The 19074-nt window shown below is 43.0% G+C and overlaps 1 protein-coding gene across 1 annotated transcript in view; it reads right to left on the bottom strand.

Annotated features, from left to right (window-relative positions):
• Positions 1-19074, bottom strand: part of FREM3 (FRAS1 related extracellular matrix 3) — a 110127-nt gene that overhangs the window by 16652 nt on the left and 74401 nt on the right. Inside the window, exons 7-13 of the mRNA XM_026647824.1 lie at positions 14526-14675; positions 10984-11193; positions 9202-9399; positions 7979-8143; positions 3977-4159; positions 3470-3600; positions 303-461 (exon numbers count right to left, since the gene is read on the bottom strand). Coding sequence (XP_026503609.1) covers positions 303-461; positions 3470-3600; positions 3977-4159; positions 7979-8143; positions 9202-9399; positions 10984-11193; positions 14526-14675 — 1196 coding nt within the window. The remainder of the gene's footprint in view (positions 1-302; positions 462-3469; positions 3601-3976; positions 4160-7978; positions 8144-9201; positions 9400-10983; positions 11194-14525; positions 14676-19074) is intronic.

The raw sequence follows: 19074 nt of genomic DNA on the forward strand, positions 1-19074 counted from the left end.
ATTCAAACCACTACACTGTACAACACGTGTAAATTACTACAACATCAGAGCCATTGCTGTAGAATATACTAAACAAGCATGTACACACTTGGAGGTTTTTGTTTTTTTTAATCATGGCTATGATTGCCAGGGCTTCCCAAGCTCACTCAGGTCTAACAGTAGCACATAGTAACTGTCTGCTACTTGTAGATCTTATCCAGGAGTACTTTTTTCTCTGTTTGCAGCCTGAAAAGCACCAAATGCCTTATAGGCCATTAGTAAGTAGTATCGTTTAGACAAAACCATGCAGGAACAGTTCATACCGTTACACACACAATAGGGTAACCAGTAGGAGGATGTGGGTTCTCTTTGCTTTTAGAAGTGTCATCGTACACCAGGAGCGATACAACCTGGGGCACAGCTGGGAAAGTCACATCTGCAATGCTGTCCATTTCTTCGATGTACACAATGGCTTTGTTCATCTGAATTGTGAGAATTAAAAGGTTACTACTGCAACTGAAAACGGGGAAAAAGTAGTGCTGCAGCTGGACTTCTGCCTCTGAAATTCATTCGGGGTTTTCCCCCCCCAGAGTTTTCTTCAACTGTTGCCCATTGATCCTGCCTATAAAAGGATCGTCTGATGTTAACCTCCCCGCCCCCCAAGCTTTGAGTCTCTCTGTAGAAGGTCCGTTCACGCACAATTAACTATTAATCAATATCACACCGCCCCTGTGCCTGTGAAGGGAAAGATAATGATTGGGAGCAAGAGTAAAGCTTAATTCTAAATGCCACTGATGCCAACAGCTGCATGTGCGTGAATCAAAGTAAGTATAAGGTCCTGGGGGCAAGATTTTTTATAATGGGTGGTTAATGTTTGGCTCCTAAATCCACATTTGGGTTCCTAAATGAATTCAGCCTGATTTTCAGAGGTGTTTAGTACCTGATGCTTCAATTGATTTCAATAGTGCTTCTGGGTGCTCAACACTTTTGAAAATCTGGCTGCTTATTTAGGCGCCTAAATACAGATTTAATACCTAATTTTAGGCTCCCAGTTTTTAAAATCTTGGCCTACTTTGAGTTTACCTTGGTATCAGGATAGGAATGGTATAATGTATCCTAGGACTGTAGTATCTATTGCGATACATGCACACACTGTTATATATACACATTACCCAGATATCTCTTGATGCCAATTGGCAAAGGGCACAAGAGGAACATAAAGGTTACAGGAATCCCCAGGGCCTGGTATTTACATTCTAGTTCCCAAAAGAGTGTCCTGTGAGGTCTCTAATGAAAGCTTGTGTCATACTGGGCATCAATATCACTGCAAAACGAGGGTACAGATGTTGTGGAAGGAGTTACGTCTATATATTGAAAATTATGTTCTTAAGGTCTGTGTCTAGGGACTGGTCACCAGCAAAGTGAAAAAAAGGTCTTCTTTCAGGCAAGAAATGTTTATGTATCTGTCTGTTTACATATACATTAAGTATTGTACGGTTCACAATACGTCTCCTCTCACCAGTCTGAACTGAATACTAAAGAGGGATTGTGAAATCTTCAAACAGAGGAAAGAAACAGGAAGAGGTAAACAGCGGGAAGAGGGAACCCAGGTTTGAGGTGCACCTCCAAGGGCTGTGCTGATATATTTAGGGGTTCAAAGACACACCCTGGCATCCTTCACCTAGTCAGTAAATGGACAGCAAATTTGCTTCATGAAAAAAAGGGATCTCAACCAGACATGGCTGAAAATTCTGGAGAGAACTTTGGGTGAGATAAGCTCATTTAGACAGAAGGATAGCTTGTTAGTTAAGCTTAGTCTCTAGGAAGCGTGTTATGATTTTGTTTGCTATATAACCATTTGTTTCCAATATTCTTACTCATTATCTCTCGAATCTTTGTCCTTGATAATTAACTTAGTCTTGTTTTCACTATAAATGTATCTAAAGTGCTGAGTGTTCAGCAGAGCAGTGTTCTAAGGTAAGCTGTGGTGTATTGAGAACAGTAAGCTAGTACTTCTGTGAGCATTCAGTGGACAAGGGGCTGGACACAAGAGGGAATGCTCTGAGGACTCAGGAGTTGGTGTGTGCCTGTCGCTAACCTGTACGGAGAGAGTGAGGCCTGCAAGGCAGTGCGTGTTGCCAGAGGCTGGTGGTTTCAGGGAGCTGATCCACAGCAGGCACAGTCAAGACTTCCTCGCACTAAGGGCGGGTGGTGGTGAGATGCCTCATAACCCCAGGTAGCCCCAGGAAGTGTCACAATATAGTTGCAAAACAAGAAGCTGTAAAAAGAGCTGAAGCCAAATCCAGTCTCTAGAATACAGTCCAAGGAACCAGGACCCTTTGGGTTGCAATAGTCCCCACACTCACGGTACTTCCCTTCTGCACTTCCATGGAGTAGAAAGGAATGGCCGGTGGCTCCACATCATTACCCTGTTTGTCCCAGACCCACCTCAGCCCCATCCCCAAATCTCTGCCCATGGAGATTCAGAAGGAGTCTTTATGGAGCCCTACTCTGCAGTGCCGAGGGATATGGAACACTGCTCAGGACCCCCCAAAACTCCCTGTCAGCACTGCAGAACAGCACTGTGTCTGTTGCATCCAGAGCCCTCCACACCATGCAGTTTGTCCTTTACAAAGAGTCTGATGGCTGAAGGGATTTCCGGGGCCATGGAATTCACTGTTTCCGGGGCCAATTTTCTAAGTTTGATATATGCATTTGTATCTAATTCATGTGCATCTGCACAGCCAGCTAGGAACCTAGCTGACCATGTGTAAGCATGAACACCGGACTGTCATGCATGTGTTGGCTATTTAAGCAACTAAATAGGCACACTGAAAATCTGAGACTACAGCTACACTTAAGGCAGCATGTAGAGCACAGGAACTACATGTGTAGATACATGCAGCAGTGAAAGGCTCTGTTGGGGGGAGGCAGCAGGGAAAGGGTCAGGCAGCGAGGAAAGGCTCCAGCAGCTCTTTGTTGCTGGAGTCTTTTCCCACCCCCAGACCCCTTCACTATGGCAGGGAAAGGCAGAAGGACATTGCTAAAAATAGCAGTTAGATATGGGAGGCACTGCTTGGACATGTAGAGAGCTGTGTAGGGTATATACGTTGGGGGTTCAGGTGTGTAGGGCACTCTACTCACATAAGCCATGCCTCACCTTCTATACTGCTTTTTATACCCATGTTAGCTGGGCATGCAGTGTCTGTACTCTACACACTGCCCTAAGTTTAGATGTAGCCTGAGGGGAAAGAATGTAGGAAGGGGGAGGTCTTTGAAAATCGGGAGGGCTATATTTCACAAAATATCCCTACAATTACTGCATATCATCACAGGGAAATTTATTTTGAAAAACTTGCAATCTAACTCAAAAAAGTATCTGTTATTAATGAATAAAGGGATATTTAAAACATTGACTGGGTTTAAAAAACAAGCATACAAACCAAACCAAACAGACATAGCGAAATTAAAAACAAGCAAACATCGTTACCGGTGTTTCAGCCACCATATTTTCATCTGGTTTCAAGTGGACTGTAAATGCTTCTCTCATTTCTCTCACTCCATCATATAAGACCTCGACTTCAACAATATGTTCAGCTTCTCCTTCTTTGAATTCAACGTCTGGTTTAGAGACAAACAAATTAACCTCTTTTCCTAATCAATAGCAGAATCACTGTTTTCTCTATCGTGGATGTTCAAATGACACATTATGTTGGAATGGAACACTTCGGCTTGTCTGTTGGTTCCAAACATTCAGAGTAGGCTATAAAATATATGAGCTCATTAAACTATTGAAGTGGTCCTGCTGAATGACCGAGCCTAAGTATACTTGAGTCTACGTTCATCTGATACGAGACACATTAATTGCTAGAGTCATTTTTTAAAAAGAATTAGGGAATTATATGTAAAGCCAATAATGTTGCTGCTTGCTATACTTCATTCATTTGCACGATAACTTCCTGAAGTGGCAATTCAATAATTCCATGACAATCCTTACCATCAGACATTGGATTATAGTCTTCCCCAGAGGTGGCAGAGCCATCTTTCGTGTGGATTCGCACAACAGAAACTTTTGAGCTGTCACCCAGACGTAAAATGGGGATTTTTATAACTGCAATTTCTCCAGGCTCCCGAGGCTCCTGAATGCTGTGTTTGATTTTGGAGAACTTAATCACTGGTTCTGCAAGGGAATTGGAAAAAAAGTCACTCTTTCCCATTTGGATCAAATGCAAAAGTCATTAATGGACTGCCAATAGACAGCTTAGACGAGAAAAATGGGCCAAATTAACCCGGAAAGTCAAACAAATGGGCTGGCTGTTTTGTATCTTTTCTTAAAAAGAGAATGACTAGTACTGTGGTTGAGACAAAGTGGGTGAGGTAATAGCTTTTATTGGACCAACTTCTGTTGATGAAAGAGACTTAGGTTATGTCTACACTACCGCGGTAAGTTGACCTATGCTACGTAGCTGGAGTCAACGTACCTTAGGTCGAATTACCATAGGGTCTACTCCGCGGGGGGGTCAATGGGAGAAACTCTCCCGTCGACTTAACTTACTCTTCTCGTCGGGGGTAGAAGACGGGGTCAACCGGAGAGCAATCTGCTGTCGATCTGGCAGGTCTTCACTAGACCCGCTAAATCAACCGCTGGTGGATCGATCTCAGAGCATCGATCCCTGCTGTAGTGTAGACCTGCCCAGAGACAACCTTTTGAGCTTACACAGAGCTCTTCTTCAGCTCTGGGACAGGTACTCAGAGGTCACAGCTAAATGGTAGGTGGAAGGATTGGTAAGCATAAGCATTAACACACATTATAAGGTACCATTCAAAATGAAGAGAGCCATTAACACCTGTAGCCATAGGAACAAGGGAGGGTGGTTAGTGGGTTATAAATGGTTGTAGAGAGACATAAAACCAGTATCCTTATTAACTCCATTATTTTTGGTGTCTAGCAGAGTTAGGAATTTAAGCTCCCAGGTTTGTCTTTTGAAGGTGTTGTGCACGTTTCCTTTGAGGGCAAGGACATAGTATTGTGGTTTTCATTCAAGAAACACAAAGAAAAATAAATGGTTATTTGTAAAAAAAACTGTTTATCCAACTTGAATATATGCAGTAGGCTGTGATAAGGCCACTGTACTTTCTTATCCAAGAGTGTACATATATAGGACTGTGTAAAAGCGTCAGGGCCGGCTCTAACTTTTTTGCTGCCCCAGGCAAAAAAGAAGACAGCCGCCCTGCCGTACCGCCCCCCCCGCGAGCGCCGCCGAAATGCCCGCCCCCCAGCACCATGCCACCCGAAGCCCAGCCCCTCCAAGCGCCGCGCCGCCCGAAGCCCCCACCCTCCCTCTGAGCGTCGCACTGCGCCAGCCCCCGCCCTCCCAAGACCCCGCCCCCCGAGCACCACGCCGCCCGAAGCCCCACCCCCCCAAGCACCACGCCGCCCGCCGCCCCCGCCCCCCCCCCCCCCCCCGAGCGCCGCCCGAAGCCCCCGCCCCCCCTCCGAGCGCCGCGCCACCCGAAGTCCCGCCCCCCGGGCACCGCCCGAAGCCCCCGCCCCGAGCGCCACGCCGCCGAATCAAAAAAAGAAAAAAAAAAATCGAGCGCCGCCCTGCCCCAAGGTGCCGCCCCAAGCACGTGCTCGGTCGACTGGTGCCTGGAGCCGGCCCTGAAAAGCGTGCGACTCTGAGACCGAAAGGGTTAAGCAACTTGCAGGTTAAATGACCTAAATTCAACCTTTAAAGACATATTAGAAAAGTATGTAAATTGTAATTGGGGCTATTCCTTATAAATAGTCAACAAAGCCATGTTAGACAGACCAGCGTGTTGAAATGTAGACTTGTATTGTTAGAGAATTGGAAGAAGATAGTGATTGTATTGGTCTGTGTTTACCTATACTTTGTTAGAGGTTAACAATATAACCAGACAGCTCCTGTCTGCCACTATATTCTATTGATTCAGAAATCAAACGAGGATATTCCCCTCCCCCCAAAAGCAACCACAAGTCACACAGGATCTTCTCAAACCCAGTGTCAGACCCTGCTGTTGTCTCAGCTTCCCTACTCTCATATAAACTAGCATGCCAACTCACCAGTCAGTGCATCAACAAAGCTCCCACCAGTGTCAAGTATTTCATTTTTTCCCCAAGGGGTACATTTATTGTTCGAATGCAAAATTCAACATCATGGGGGGGATGGAGACATTGGAGTCACTGCTTCATCTGGTTTGTTCTGGTGGAACCTCTGGATCTGGTGCATACTCCTCCTCAGCTGGATCAGGGGACAGGTCCAGTTGCCTTCTCCAAGAGAAGGGAAGGGGTGACTTCCCTAGCAGACTGGACCAACTCTGAGGGATAGTACTGGTCCCCTAGGCCTCAGTATGGCCAATAGGATGGATCAAAGTGGGGTTGTGGAGGTCTCCATGGCACAGTGTAGCAATAGGTTTTGAGGCAGATGATGAGGTGGAGATTGGTCCCAAGCTAGTGCAGGCCTTCTGCCCAGGAAGGTGTGTCTTTGGAGGAGGTAGTAATGATTCATAGGACAGCTCAGAATCTTCTGATGAGGAGAAAGCCAATTCCAGATCCAACAGCGGTACAAATGGTGCCACCAGAGCGAAATTGTAGCCAAAAGATGGAGTGGGAGACAGACCCCTCCCAAAGGTCAACTCTCCTGTTGGAGTCAGAACTTCTCTCAAAAGGGAGGGATTCAATGGAATAGCAGACTCCGGGTCTGGGACAGCGAAGATCTCCTCAGGCAGAGCATGGGTCTTGGCTCTTAGGTCTGTCCAAGTTGCAGTAGAGATAAAATGTGCCACAGCCATAGAAGACAAAGATGGTACCATGGGTAACCAATGCTCTTGGTGATCGGTCTTCATTGGTGCTGGCAGATCCCAGAGTTTGTGTTTGGGAGGTACCAGAGGCATCAGTGCTGCCGGGTTGTGATCCGGTGTTGATGGAGCCCTAGACTTGTGGGCTTTCTTGTCATGCCTCTGAGACTTAGTCCATCCTAAGTTCTCTTGGGCTGAGCTTAGAGACTTGCTCATCTTAGGAAGGGCTGTATCTGACTTATTTGAAGTGGATTTCAAGGAGGATTTGCTCTCATGTTTATGAGAATGCTCCCTGCTTTCCCGACAAGACCCTGTGGGGATAGACTCCCTTGCTTCTGAGTTGGACCTTGTGGTAGGAGATGCACTCCTTGCTGAGTCAGGCCGATGCACAGTGGGGGTCCCTCGGCCTGGGTCCAACTGCGGCCTTATGGCCCTGTCCATTAGGTGCTTCCTACAGCTCCGAGTGCTTCCCAGGTACGACTGAGGAACGAACAGCAGGTACTGCAGCTTGTCATAACGTGGGCTTCCCTGAAGCAGCACAGGCAGTGTTGGTTGTCATCACTGATTGAGAAGGATCGCAGGCAGGAAGCACAAATTTTGAAGGTCGGAGTACTGAGCATAGTCCAGTACCCAAACAGGGTACAAGTTGGGGGTGCTCCCCATCATTACACAAGAACAGAGGGAAATTCAGTGAAATTGAAAGGTGTTAAATTCAAAACCAATAAGCAGGAAATACTTCATACAATGCACAATTAGCCTGTGGAACTCATTGCTACAACGTCGATATCAGAAACGTAGCAGGAAACAGAAATGGGTTAGACGTTTATAAGGGTAGCGAGAGTATTCAGAGTTATAACAGTAAATACATAACAATAAACAACAAGATGCTTTGAAGGGATTAAACTTCTTGCTTCACGTGTAAGCCAATTTCTAAACTATTGGGATTAGCAGGAAACTTCCCCTAGGGGTGGGTTATTCAATAAATGTCAACTAGAGGGTTTCTTGTCCCTTCCTTTGAAGCATCTGGTACAGGCCTCCGTTGGCGATGGGATACTGGACTAGATGGACCAATAGTCTGATCCAGAATAACAAGTCCTATATTCCAGCTTGCAGCTACTGCTGTGGTACTTCTTTGAATTTGTATATTTAACAATAAACACAAAGATGCTTAAAAACTCACTATCTTCTTCATCCTTAATCTTGATCAGGGTCTCTTTTTGCTCCCCAATGGAGGCACCAAGCATTGTGGTACTTTTTGGTGTTCCAAGCACTAGTCTGAATTCTTCCTCTTCTTCATAAATTGCATCATCCTCCAGTATTACCACACAGGGCTTCTCAATCTCTCCTGCAGAGAAGGGATAAAACAGGCATTATGATCACCCTCACATGTGCTTACAACCCAATTGCAGCACAAAAGACCCAGTATAAAAACCAAATGCACCTAATTTAAAAAAAAAACAAAAAACAAAAACAACTAATCTCAAGAGAGTGGAAGCAAACAATGTAGTTCTAGGATAGGGTAACTCAGACCTTTCTGCTAGTTCTATTTGATATCACTCAGCATATTTTCAGTATGGTTTTCATACCTTCCAGTATCACAACTGGCACTAATGGGTGTCCTCAGGAGCACTCAGTTGAGAGACCAAGGGTTGAGTGATCACATAGATTGAGCCTCCTTCTTACCCTTGGAAGGATGGTTAGGATTGAGGTATATTTGTGGGGCAGCATAAAAAAAGCTCTTTGGTCAATAGAAAATTCTGTCTCCAGGGCTGTTAATTCCCATTAAACACCTTTCATCAGTGTTAAAATGTACTTTGAGAGACAAAAAGATGTCAGACCTAGTCTTTCCACTGAGAACTAGGACAGAAAGCCATAGTCACAAGCAGTGAAGGAGATCATTGACCAGGTAAAACTCATTTTATTGGAAAATTAAGTGTGTCTTAAAAAAAAAAAAAAAAAAGATGAATCCGGGATCCTCATGGACCGGCTCTGTGGTGTTTGGGTGCAGCCCTGAAGAGAGCTCCTTGCCAGTAATCGCTGCTGTGCTCCCATTGAAAGCATCAGATCTCTCTTACTCTCATGTTTTCTGTATATGTATTCTGCTTCAGAAGGACAGCAGGGGCAACTCACTTAGGTAGTTTGATTTCCCTTCCTTCCCCATTTTTGGATATAAAATATTTGAAAATGCTGAAGACTGAAACTGTGGGTACAGAGCTCTTTGCTGAAAGCCTGTGCTGCTGCAGCATGTGACTTAATAGCCAGTTGGCATTATTTATATTGAGATTCTGCCCAAAATGTCCTAGGCGCCCAGCTTTTATTCATCAGCAGATGAGTCTTTCCTCAAAAGCACTGAGAGTAACTATTCCTTCTGAGGATCTCCAGTTCTCACGGGAGAGATTTTACCTGGGAGAAACACCACTACAGAGTCATCTGTGTTTGGTCGCTCCTCGTAGTCCATCATGACTTGAGCAGAACCTTGGCGAGTGTAGCAACGGACGGTAGATTTATGGTTAATATCACCACTACGATAAATGACAGCCACTAACTGTCCATCTTTTTCATTCACTGTATACCATGGTTTCTTGAACTGGACTTTGGGTACTGAAAACAGAAGATTTTACACATTTCATTGTCAAGTCCTCATGATAAGAATGCCCATGGCATATGGACAGAGGATGCTGGTTACATTCTGGAAGAGAAATATAGGACATGGACCCATTTCTCCTCATGGCCGTCTACAGCAATCAAAAGGGGTTCAGCTCAACAAGTGCTTTTAAAATAATACAGATTTTAACTCCAGAAGAATTAAAACACTTTCAATCTGTATTGACTCAGCTTATCCTTATCCTGCTCATCTTATCCTGCTGTCTACACAGCACACTAGACTGCACCAAAGCTGTGTAAACATTAGTCCACATTAGCATGCAGTGCACTAACTGGCCCATATGGACGTTGCTGGAGTGCACTAGAAGTTCCCTGGTGCACATTAATATAGTCTATTTCAAACACTACTATATTGATGCTCACTTGACTAGGGAATTTCTAGTATACACTAGCAAGCTCCACATGGGTCAGTCAGTGCATGACACACTAGAATGTACACTCCTCTGGTGTGAAGTAACACACCTTCTAGACGAGCCCTTAGACTCTACTGACCTCACTGCCTTTCTTCCAAAAAAAAAAAAAAAACAACCCCAAACCAACCCAGCAGCTGAGAATTTGGTGTATTTTGATCTAATCTGTTTCTGAATGATGAGATTATTTTTGGTAAGTATAAGGAGTCTTTTCCAGTCTGAGATTTAGGCATGGAATTAATGTAAAAGGGATTGAGCGGCACAATCCTGCTCCCTCTGAAGTCAGTGTCAAAGCTTCAAAAAGGTACAGGGTTGGGCCTGGTGGTTGCAAATTTCACACAGCGTGAGATTGGAACTAAACTTTGAAGAGCATGTTTAGAGACCAAACTGGCCTAGAACTATTTAACTTCATTTATTTATTACAATGGTGTTAATCTACAGAAACTTGAGACCCCAGGGGATTATACCTGGCTACTTATCAAATAGCCAAATGCTCTGAAAGGCATTGTGCTGATTATTAAATAATGTATGAATTTTCCGTTTGTTATCTCATTGTAAGCAATGCAAGTCAGTGAAGTAGTCTTACTCCTCAACAAAAGAGGCACTACGTGTCGTTTGATAAAGCTGCCTTTGAGCATCAAGATTTGTACAATCACGTGCGAAACCTCCTTTGAATTTTGTGGTCCAAACTCTTATACCAACACTGTAGCTGGATAACTCACCACTTTTACAGTTTCGTACTGAAGCCCTCAGTACCATTGACATGAACATTCATTTAATGAGGAAATTCACCCAAGTGCAGCAGGCCCCGGTGAATGAACTTACATGTAACTCTAGAAGGGCAAAGTGAGCCATATATACTTGTCCAAAAACACCATCTTCAAACACATAGTGACCCAGTGAACAGGCTGGAGTATGGATGACAGACTTACTCCAGCTTGTGCATAGTATCCATTTTCCATCATGTCAGCTAAGGCAGAATTTCACTATAATGAACTGCAGTACACAATTATACATGTAACAGCTAACACTATTGCCAGAAGATTTCCTGGATCTTGTGTGTGCACTTTAAGTACTAAAAATTAAAAAAAGCTTCTTGCTTTACACTTACAGTCAGTAATGCTGTCATTGATGAAGATGGTAGTTTTGCTAGGCACCCCAAGCACTGCGTTCATGGGCATACGGAGAACCAGCTCAAACTTCTCTGGACCCTCCAGAACAGGCTGCCCCAGGTCATCGAGGATAGTCACTCGGAACACCTGCATCTTGACTCCAGGAGCAAAGTCCAGATTCCGGCTGACGCCCACGTAATCAATTCCAGCTGTTTGGGAAGCAAAAAGTACATGGCCACTCATTGCCATTTATTAAGGTTTTACCATTTACTTGTGGAATATGTTCACAAAATCAAGACAATCTGTGCCTTATTTTTCTGAAGAGTATTTATTTTGGATTTTTGTCACCTGTAAGTTAAAAAAAGAACAACGAGCATAAAAAGCAAAAACAAACATAAAGGTCCTGATCCTCATTTGCACGAAAGACTTGTCTACCCTGCAAGTTACTGTGTGGCAAGCCAGGGTGTGAATCTACAGCGCACAGGCTTGACGTGCAGTAACATCCTGTATGGACACAGCTACAGTGCACTGAAAGTCGTGGAGGGCAGATTGTCTTACTACAGTACTCCCAGCTGCACTCCAGGACTTGCACTGTGCTGTAGCAATGTCCACACTGAATGTTATTGCATGGCCAGTTGGTGTGCTGTAGATTCACAGCCTGGCTTACCATGCAGTAACATCCTGTGTAGCAAGCCCTAAGGCCATTTTACTTCACTCTGGCAGTGCAAAAGGACTAGAAATGTGTCTCTTTACACTGCCAGAATGGTATAAAGTGGCCTTGCTGTAAATGAGAATCAGGTCCATAGTTCATACTGTTTTAAAGTAACAATTTGGCCAATACATTGAGCATCATGCACATGGACCGTATTTGCTCTTAATCATGAAATAGAATTACTCAGTGATCAGAAGCAGTTTCTGAAGTATTACTTCACAGGTTAGCTTTTTAAAAATAAAGGAACAGACCTACAGTAATTCCACACAATCACTTGGGCTGGAAGAGGCTGGTGAAACCCATCTCCAGAACAATGCCAGGATCACTGTATCCCCAAAACATCCCTACCTCAGGATCTCATCATTAAGTGTTGACTTTCTATATATATATTTTTTACAGTAACTTCAATACTGGTGAAAAGTGCTGGATTAACATCCTCTGGGGATGAATATTCGCTATTCACAGAAGAGGTAAAATAAAGTCTTGACTGGAAGATTTTCATAGATGGTAACTCCACTGCTTCCCTGCCAAGCACGTCCCATAGCCAAACTGATTTTATTCTGATTCCACAGCTCTTTGCTCTATTTATTCCAAACTTTTCTCCTTCACTGCACCTTAAATGCACTATTTATCACCTTTGATCAATGAGAGCAATCATTTTCCTTTCTCCCCACAGCAGATTGAACATTATTATTTATACGCTGCTATCATTTCTTGCCTCGGCTATCTTTTCGGCAAACTCTGAAGATAGTGGGTTGTCAGATGTAAATCTCGGCAGAATTTGACTTACATGTTTAGCTCTCTTAACTTTTCTTTACCTTCACATGTATATGTGGACCGCCACATCGTGAGACATTCCAACAGTAGAAAATAGTGTGTCACTGCAGTTCTTCAAACATGTTATAGGCACTACTTCTCATTAAGAACGTAGTCCTCACCAATTCTGAGCTTTATAAAATGTTATTTTGATTTATAAAATTATTTGAGTATAAAAATTTGTTTGAAAAGTTTCTTACCCAAGCAGGAAATATTTGGTTATCTCACATAGATCCAAATGGAATTTCATCAAACTTTACAAATATTTGGAAAGTATGAGAAATTTCAGAGGAAAAAAATATTTTTTTCAGAAACAGTAAATGCCTGAAAATAAGGGGTTATAACTGAAGTGCCTCCTCAAATCAGACATGTAACATCCTGAGTACAACATTATTAAATTGCTTTGTAGCCAGCACAGAACCCTACAGGAATCCAATAGCAATAAAAGCCTCCATTTCTTCCTGAACTAACAAAGAGCCTTAATATTTACCACACAACATGTGTGGTTGTCTAATTACTTCCCTGACTCAGGGCTAGTCTACACTGGCAACGCTAAAGTGCTGCCACGACAGCACTTTAACATGCCTTGTGTGGTCGCGGCGCACGCTGGTGCACTGTTTACACTGGCGCTTTACAGTACTACAACTTGCTGCGCTCAGGGGGGTGTTTTTGCAGCGCTGTTACAGTAGTTCCATCCAAACCCTCATTTCTCCTATTTCCCTGTATGGATATCATAAGCTATTTAATTAAACGCCACTTATACCTATTTAAGCCCTTTATTACTTGTTATTTTGGCAACAGCACTGACCATTTATCACACACTTATTAAAAAAAGAAAAGACTGCTTTCAACTTGATTAATGGGAAGGTCACGGAAGCATTATTTGTCTTTTGCCAGCATATCACCAATGAGGAGGAACAAATTATCCTGTTTGCTGTTTGCTTCCCAATACCTAGCAGTTACCACAACTGCTCTTTATGTTACTGGCTGCTTACTTAAATTCAGACAAACAGCATCCCAGCAAAACTCCATCCTACCCAAATGCTCCCAAAATCCCTCAAAGAGATTGTCTTTACAACCTGGCCGAGAGATGAGCTATTTTGCAGATGCAGTCAACAGGTCTGGGCTACTTTGGATCAAAGTGAGGAAGGGAAGGTCCCAGGGCTCTCATGGAAAATGCAGTGCCAGCAGTTTCCTCTCTAATAACTGAGGGAGATCTAGCTTGTATACCCTCTGTTCTCTGCAGCTGTGGCAATATTAAATGGGAAAAGAGGTAGTCTCTAAGGTAGACCGAGCCCAACCCAGTTAGGGCTTTATAGGTTAAAAAAATAATTACATCTTGAATTCCACTCATGAACCAAACAGGCAGCCAGCACAGATCACAGCACACTGGTGACATGTGATCCTGGTGAAATACACCAGGTAAGGAGTGGACATTGGCATTCTGCCCCATGCAGAGCTCATTGCAGTAATCTTATTACGAGGTGACAAAAACATTGATAACAGCAGTGAGGTCTGCATCCCACAGAAGAGGTTATAAACTCTTTACTAGATGCAGCAGGAATAAAGCCATCCTGGCCACTGTATCTTATGATCATCTAAAGCAACTGGAGGCCTAACAATGCCCCTAAGTTGCAAACTCAGGTGACCAATGGCAGAGGAACATACTCAAAGGGGACAGTATTGTTTGTGCCATCTGTTCTAGTTGCTTCCCCCAGCCTATCCTCATCACTTCAGTCTTGTGTGGATTGAGCTATAGTCATCTTATTAACATTCATGCCCCAGACTCTACCAGATGTTGGTGAATGAAATAATCTGCACTGTCTGAGTCAGACATAAAACTGGGTATTATCTGCCTGCTGAAAACACCAGATTCCACACTTCAATAACCCTGCCAATAGCCTCACACACACTGAATCAGAGGAGTGTCAAGAATAAACCCTGATAGCACCCCAAGTGAGTACAGATCAGAGAGAAATCTCAAATAAAAAAATGTTGTTCAAAGCTACTCACCCTCCGCTGATACTGGCTCAGTTTTCCTGGAACGTGCAGTGACGGAGGCCGGTTTGGAGAGATCTGTTCCAGTTCTCCAGACACGAACTTCAACGTAACCAGCACTTTCATCCACCCGATATTCAGTGTCACCAAAGTATAAAGCAGGTTCTAAACACAGGGAGAGAGAAAGAGGGGAACAGAATGGATACAGGGTAAATTTTCCAAAGAGCTTTTTCCAAAGAGCCTCATTTGTGCACATGTAAATATGGGGACATGTACCTGCACTCTGCAGGCACACACAGCTGGTCACCTTCTACCACCTGTATGCCCAGTTTCAATGCTCTTAACACCTACAGAGAAACAAGTGTCAGAAACTGCACCTGCAAAGCCCATTGACACCAATAGAGTTTGCAAGTATAAATTCCAACACTTGTGAGCACACAGGTATTAAATAACTGAACATGTGCATGCAGGTTAGAGTGTGTGCAGAGGCATGTATGTGCATTTTTTGTCCTCACAAGTGGAGAGCATGCTTTGAAAATGTGCTTTTAAGAGTGAGAAAGTATTACATTTCCTGAAGGTTTCTGATTTTCCCCTCTGTGACTGGGGTAGTTTAGTTTAAGAACCTCAGTATTCATTCTAGCAGTTTAGCTTCACACTAGTCCAAAAACTGTACTGTATGTAGCCAATCTGTGAATCTGTGGGGGTGACCCTCACAGTATCTTTTCTTTTAACTAAAATAAAGTAGAAACATATCTGAAACTTACTATAAAGCAAATTTAAAAAAAAAATCCCCAAAAATCCCAAGTCAAAGGGATATGTGCATTGGGGGGTAGAGTGTGTGTGTCGGGGGGAAGCAAATGGAACTTCAGATATTAAAACATCTGTTTTTAATTATTATCAAAGCAAAATTTTGACATGGACATAGCAGTTTAAAATGTAATCTTTCTTCTTTCTCTCCTGTGATCCTCCCCCCGCTGCCAATGTGACAAACTGGCCTTAATTTTTAATGGGGAGGGGATGGAGTCTTAAGATCCAGATCAGGGAAAAGGTCAAAGTTAAAATGGACTTAAGCAGTCACCCTGTTGTTTAGAGTAAGAGATCAAACATCACAAGACTGTTTCAAACTAGCAGTAATTTAGCAGCTTTTAGCAAATCAGGGTGGCTTGTGGAGGTAAGCAATGTCCTCTGAGTCCCAGCCAAAAAGCATGAAGCCTGCACTGGGGATACTTTGCACTATAGGAAGGTATAACACAACATACAGTGTCTCCTAGCCTCTATTCACAGCTTCAGCTATTTCTGTCATCTAAACAATAGCTGTCTTTATATTATGACATGTATTATCTGAAATCAGGGTTACTACAGCTTGACAAGTTTTTCTCATGCTACATATTATTACTGGTATGTATTAATGCCTAGAATAGGTAACACCCGTAAGATCAAGGTAATACGATCTGTTTTCACACTGAAACCGGCACCTTTTTAATGGTAACCACTTTAGTGGCATGAAAATTTAGATGCCAGTTTAATACTTTGCACTTATACAGTACCTTTCAGAGGAAAGCTGCGTAAGTACCATTATCCTCACTGAATAGCTGGGGAAACTGAGGCACAGAGGGGCTAAAGCTCAAATTCCTATAAATGGCCAGTATTACAGGGTGGCTTGGTTTTCGGTGCCCAGCTGGAGACAACTAAGGCCTGACTTTCAGAGATGCTGAGCCTGCACAGTGCCCAGTGACTTTAGTGGTGGGTGCTTAGCACCTTTGAAAATCAGGTCCTAGTCTATTATGTTGGGCACCCAAAAATGGAGACACTTCAAACTAGTAACCACTTCTGAAAATTTGGGTATAAGTGACTTGTCCAACTCTGCACAGGGGGTCAGTGGCAGAGCCAGGAAAAGAATTTAGCGGTGCCTTTTGAGAATGGGAGCAGCATCTTTCAACTAACCCTTGCCACAGGCATTATCTGCTTCGTATACACACACACATACATACATACAAAAATCAAATAGCCATCTGGCCTAAGTCCAAACGTTTGCCATCCAAGCTGTCAGACATCTTTAGGTACATGTGGGAATTGTGTCGAGTCACTGAACTGTGAACTCCCATGTTACTTTACTAACTGAGTAAAACCTAATCATCCCAAGAGACTCTCTGTTGCTGTAGAGGACACAAGGAACCTAGCAGGCATTATTAAGGAAGGTACAAGTGTTCCAAATGAGGCTTCATGCATATTTATTTCCAGCCTTTTGACAGATTAGATTTAAATAGACAAAAATAAGTTCTTCCTCAACAGTCTGTGTAGCAGTAAAACTGACAAAATATAGACATTTTGGGATGGAGAAATCCAAGGAGCGATTTCGATATGAAATCGGGGGCTTTTGTTTACAACAGTAAAGGCAGTAATCACTTCCCTTTTTTCCTTCAGAAAGGTGCAGACTTCTGTAGCATTCAAAACAGAAGTTTTTGGCGCTCTGATGGATCACATTTCAGGCACTGTGGTGACCATAATTACTACTCCATTAGAAACCCCCACCACCCCCACCCAAAAAAAAAAAAAAATTAAAAAAACCCACCAAAGGTCTCAGGAACCTCCAGGATATTGTGACATTGCTCTAGAAAGTAGATGAGAGTTTGAGGATAAAGTAAATGACTTCAAGGTGCCCTATTCTCCTCCCACAGAATATGAGTTACTCCTACTGAAGTCATGGGGAATTATTCATATCCTGAAGGGGAAGAATAGGATTCCAGATATCTAAATATTTGGTTGCTTCTTCCTGGCACATTTATCAGAATAACCAGTGACTAATAGTGCACTATACACCAAAAAAAAAAGGGTTATTTAACAGTGTAGAACATAAAAAGATTAAGTCTACTGAAGTCAATGGAGAAATTCCTGATTTACATCAGTGTAACTGGAATCAGAATCTGACCCATTGACTCTGAATGGACAGGCAATAAACATTTTTTTCAAAAGCCCAATATAAATAGTTTATTGTAATCATTCTAATTGCTTGGGGAGTGCAATCTTATAGAAATTGTGATTTTACTGATCTTGTTCACAAAGTACACTTGTCATTGTGCAATGTATTATAGTCCCTAAAAGGACAGCTAATAAGCTGTGCAATTTCTCTTCCCTTCTCTTCCTCTCCCCCCAAAAAGAGATTGCCCCAGATATTGTACTTATTTGAAATTAGCCTGGTTCATTTGCTCTATTGACATAGAAATTGGCTTTCAAATACCATATGTCCACTTTCTCACAAGTGGATTAACAGGTTTTGAAGTATGAATGGTAAATTCCTTTAAAATTTCAAGAGATCAAGCCATTTAACTTTCTTGCAGTCCAGGATAACTGTCTCGAGCTAAGCCTTCATATGTCAGGCTCAGTGGTGCAAGTAGAAATCATTTCTTGCCGGTACAGTGCACTCATGGGAGGGACACATGACCTCCCCACGTGACCCCCACCACCACTCCTCCTCGCCCCGCCCCCAGCCGGGGCCCCCACGCTCTCCCTGTCCCCTCCCCATGATCCACATCCATCCCATGTTACCTGGGTGGGGAGGCTCAGTCCTCCTCCCACTGCACCGGAGACTTCTGCTGTACAGACCCCAGGCAGGAGGACTCAGGAGAGGCAGCTGGTGGAGGGCTAGGGGCTGGCTCCTCCTGTGTCTTTTTGGTATGCCGTACCACCCTACTTATATCTTAACAGTATGGCGTACTGTACCCTACTTGCACCACTGGTCGGGCTCCTTAACTAAGAGAAGAGTAGCGTTTTCTTTTTTTAATGCACATGTTGTGTCTACAAATACATGTACTGCAAACTCATTACAACTTAAGGGATCAACACTGCTTCCATTGAAAATGAGCCTATAGTTTGGAAATGGGACTTAATGAAAATTTGATGACCTGTTTATTGCACTGTTCTTCCTCTCCTGATGCTTTCTACTGTTTGTCATCTCCATTGTAAAACCATGTCTTAAATTGGATTGTAAGCTTTTTGGGACTGGCTCATACTGTCTCATATATGTGAAGTGCCTACCGCAATTAGAAAATGATCTAGATTGGGACTTCTGAGCCTAAGTCTAACAACAATGAAAAACAAAAATACGTATTAAAACACTGTTCTTAATTTCTAATATTTGTGATTACTGTAAGTTTCTAAAGGACAAGTAACTATGTACTTCTCATAATTCAAATGAATTTGTTTTTCATGCAATCACAATATGTCTCAAGAGAATAGTTCCTTGTGTTTATGTACATACTGTGTGTCCTTAGCTCAGACTTGGAATTTATAGCATTATCAGTATTATATCAGTCTGCGAATGTCTTTTAATCTAGATACACGTATTCTCCTAGAAGTAGCAGACATACATAGTCAGTAGACTATGAAACAGACATGACCTCAAGGAACACGACATTTGTCATGCCTCAATTATTACAGGGCTTTAATCGCTTGTCTCTGAAACATAATCCATTCTCACTATGTGGACCTAAACATACTGCCAGTACCCTCTATACAGTTGATCTTAAAAATAACTGGAGAGGAACAGAAGCCTATCTAACATATC

This window comes from Terrapene carolina, unplaced genomic scaffold, assembly GCF_002925995.2.
Source record: "Terrapene carolina triunguis isolate 2854851 unplaced genomic scaffold, T_m_triunguis-2.0 Scaffold66, whole genome shotgun sequence".
Taxonomy (NCBI): Eukaryota; Metazoa; Chordata; order Testudines; family Emydidae; genus Terrapene; species Terrapene triunguis.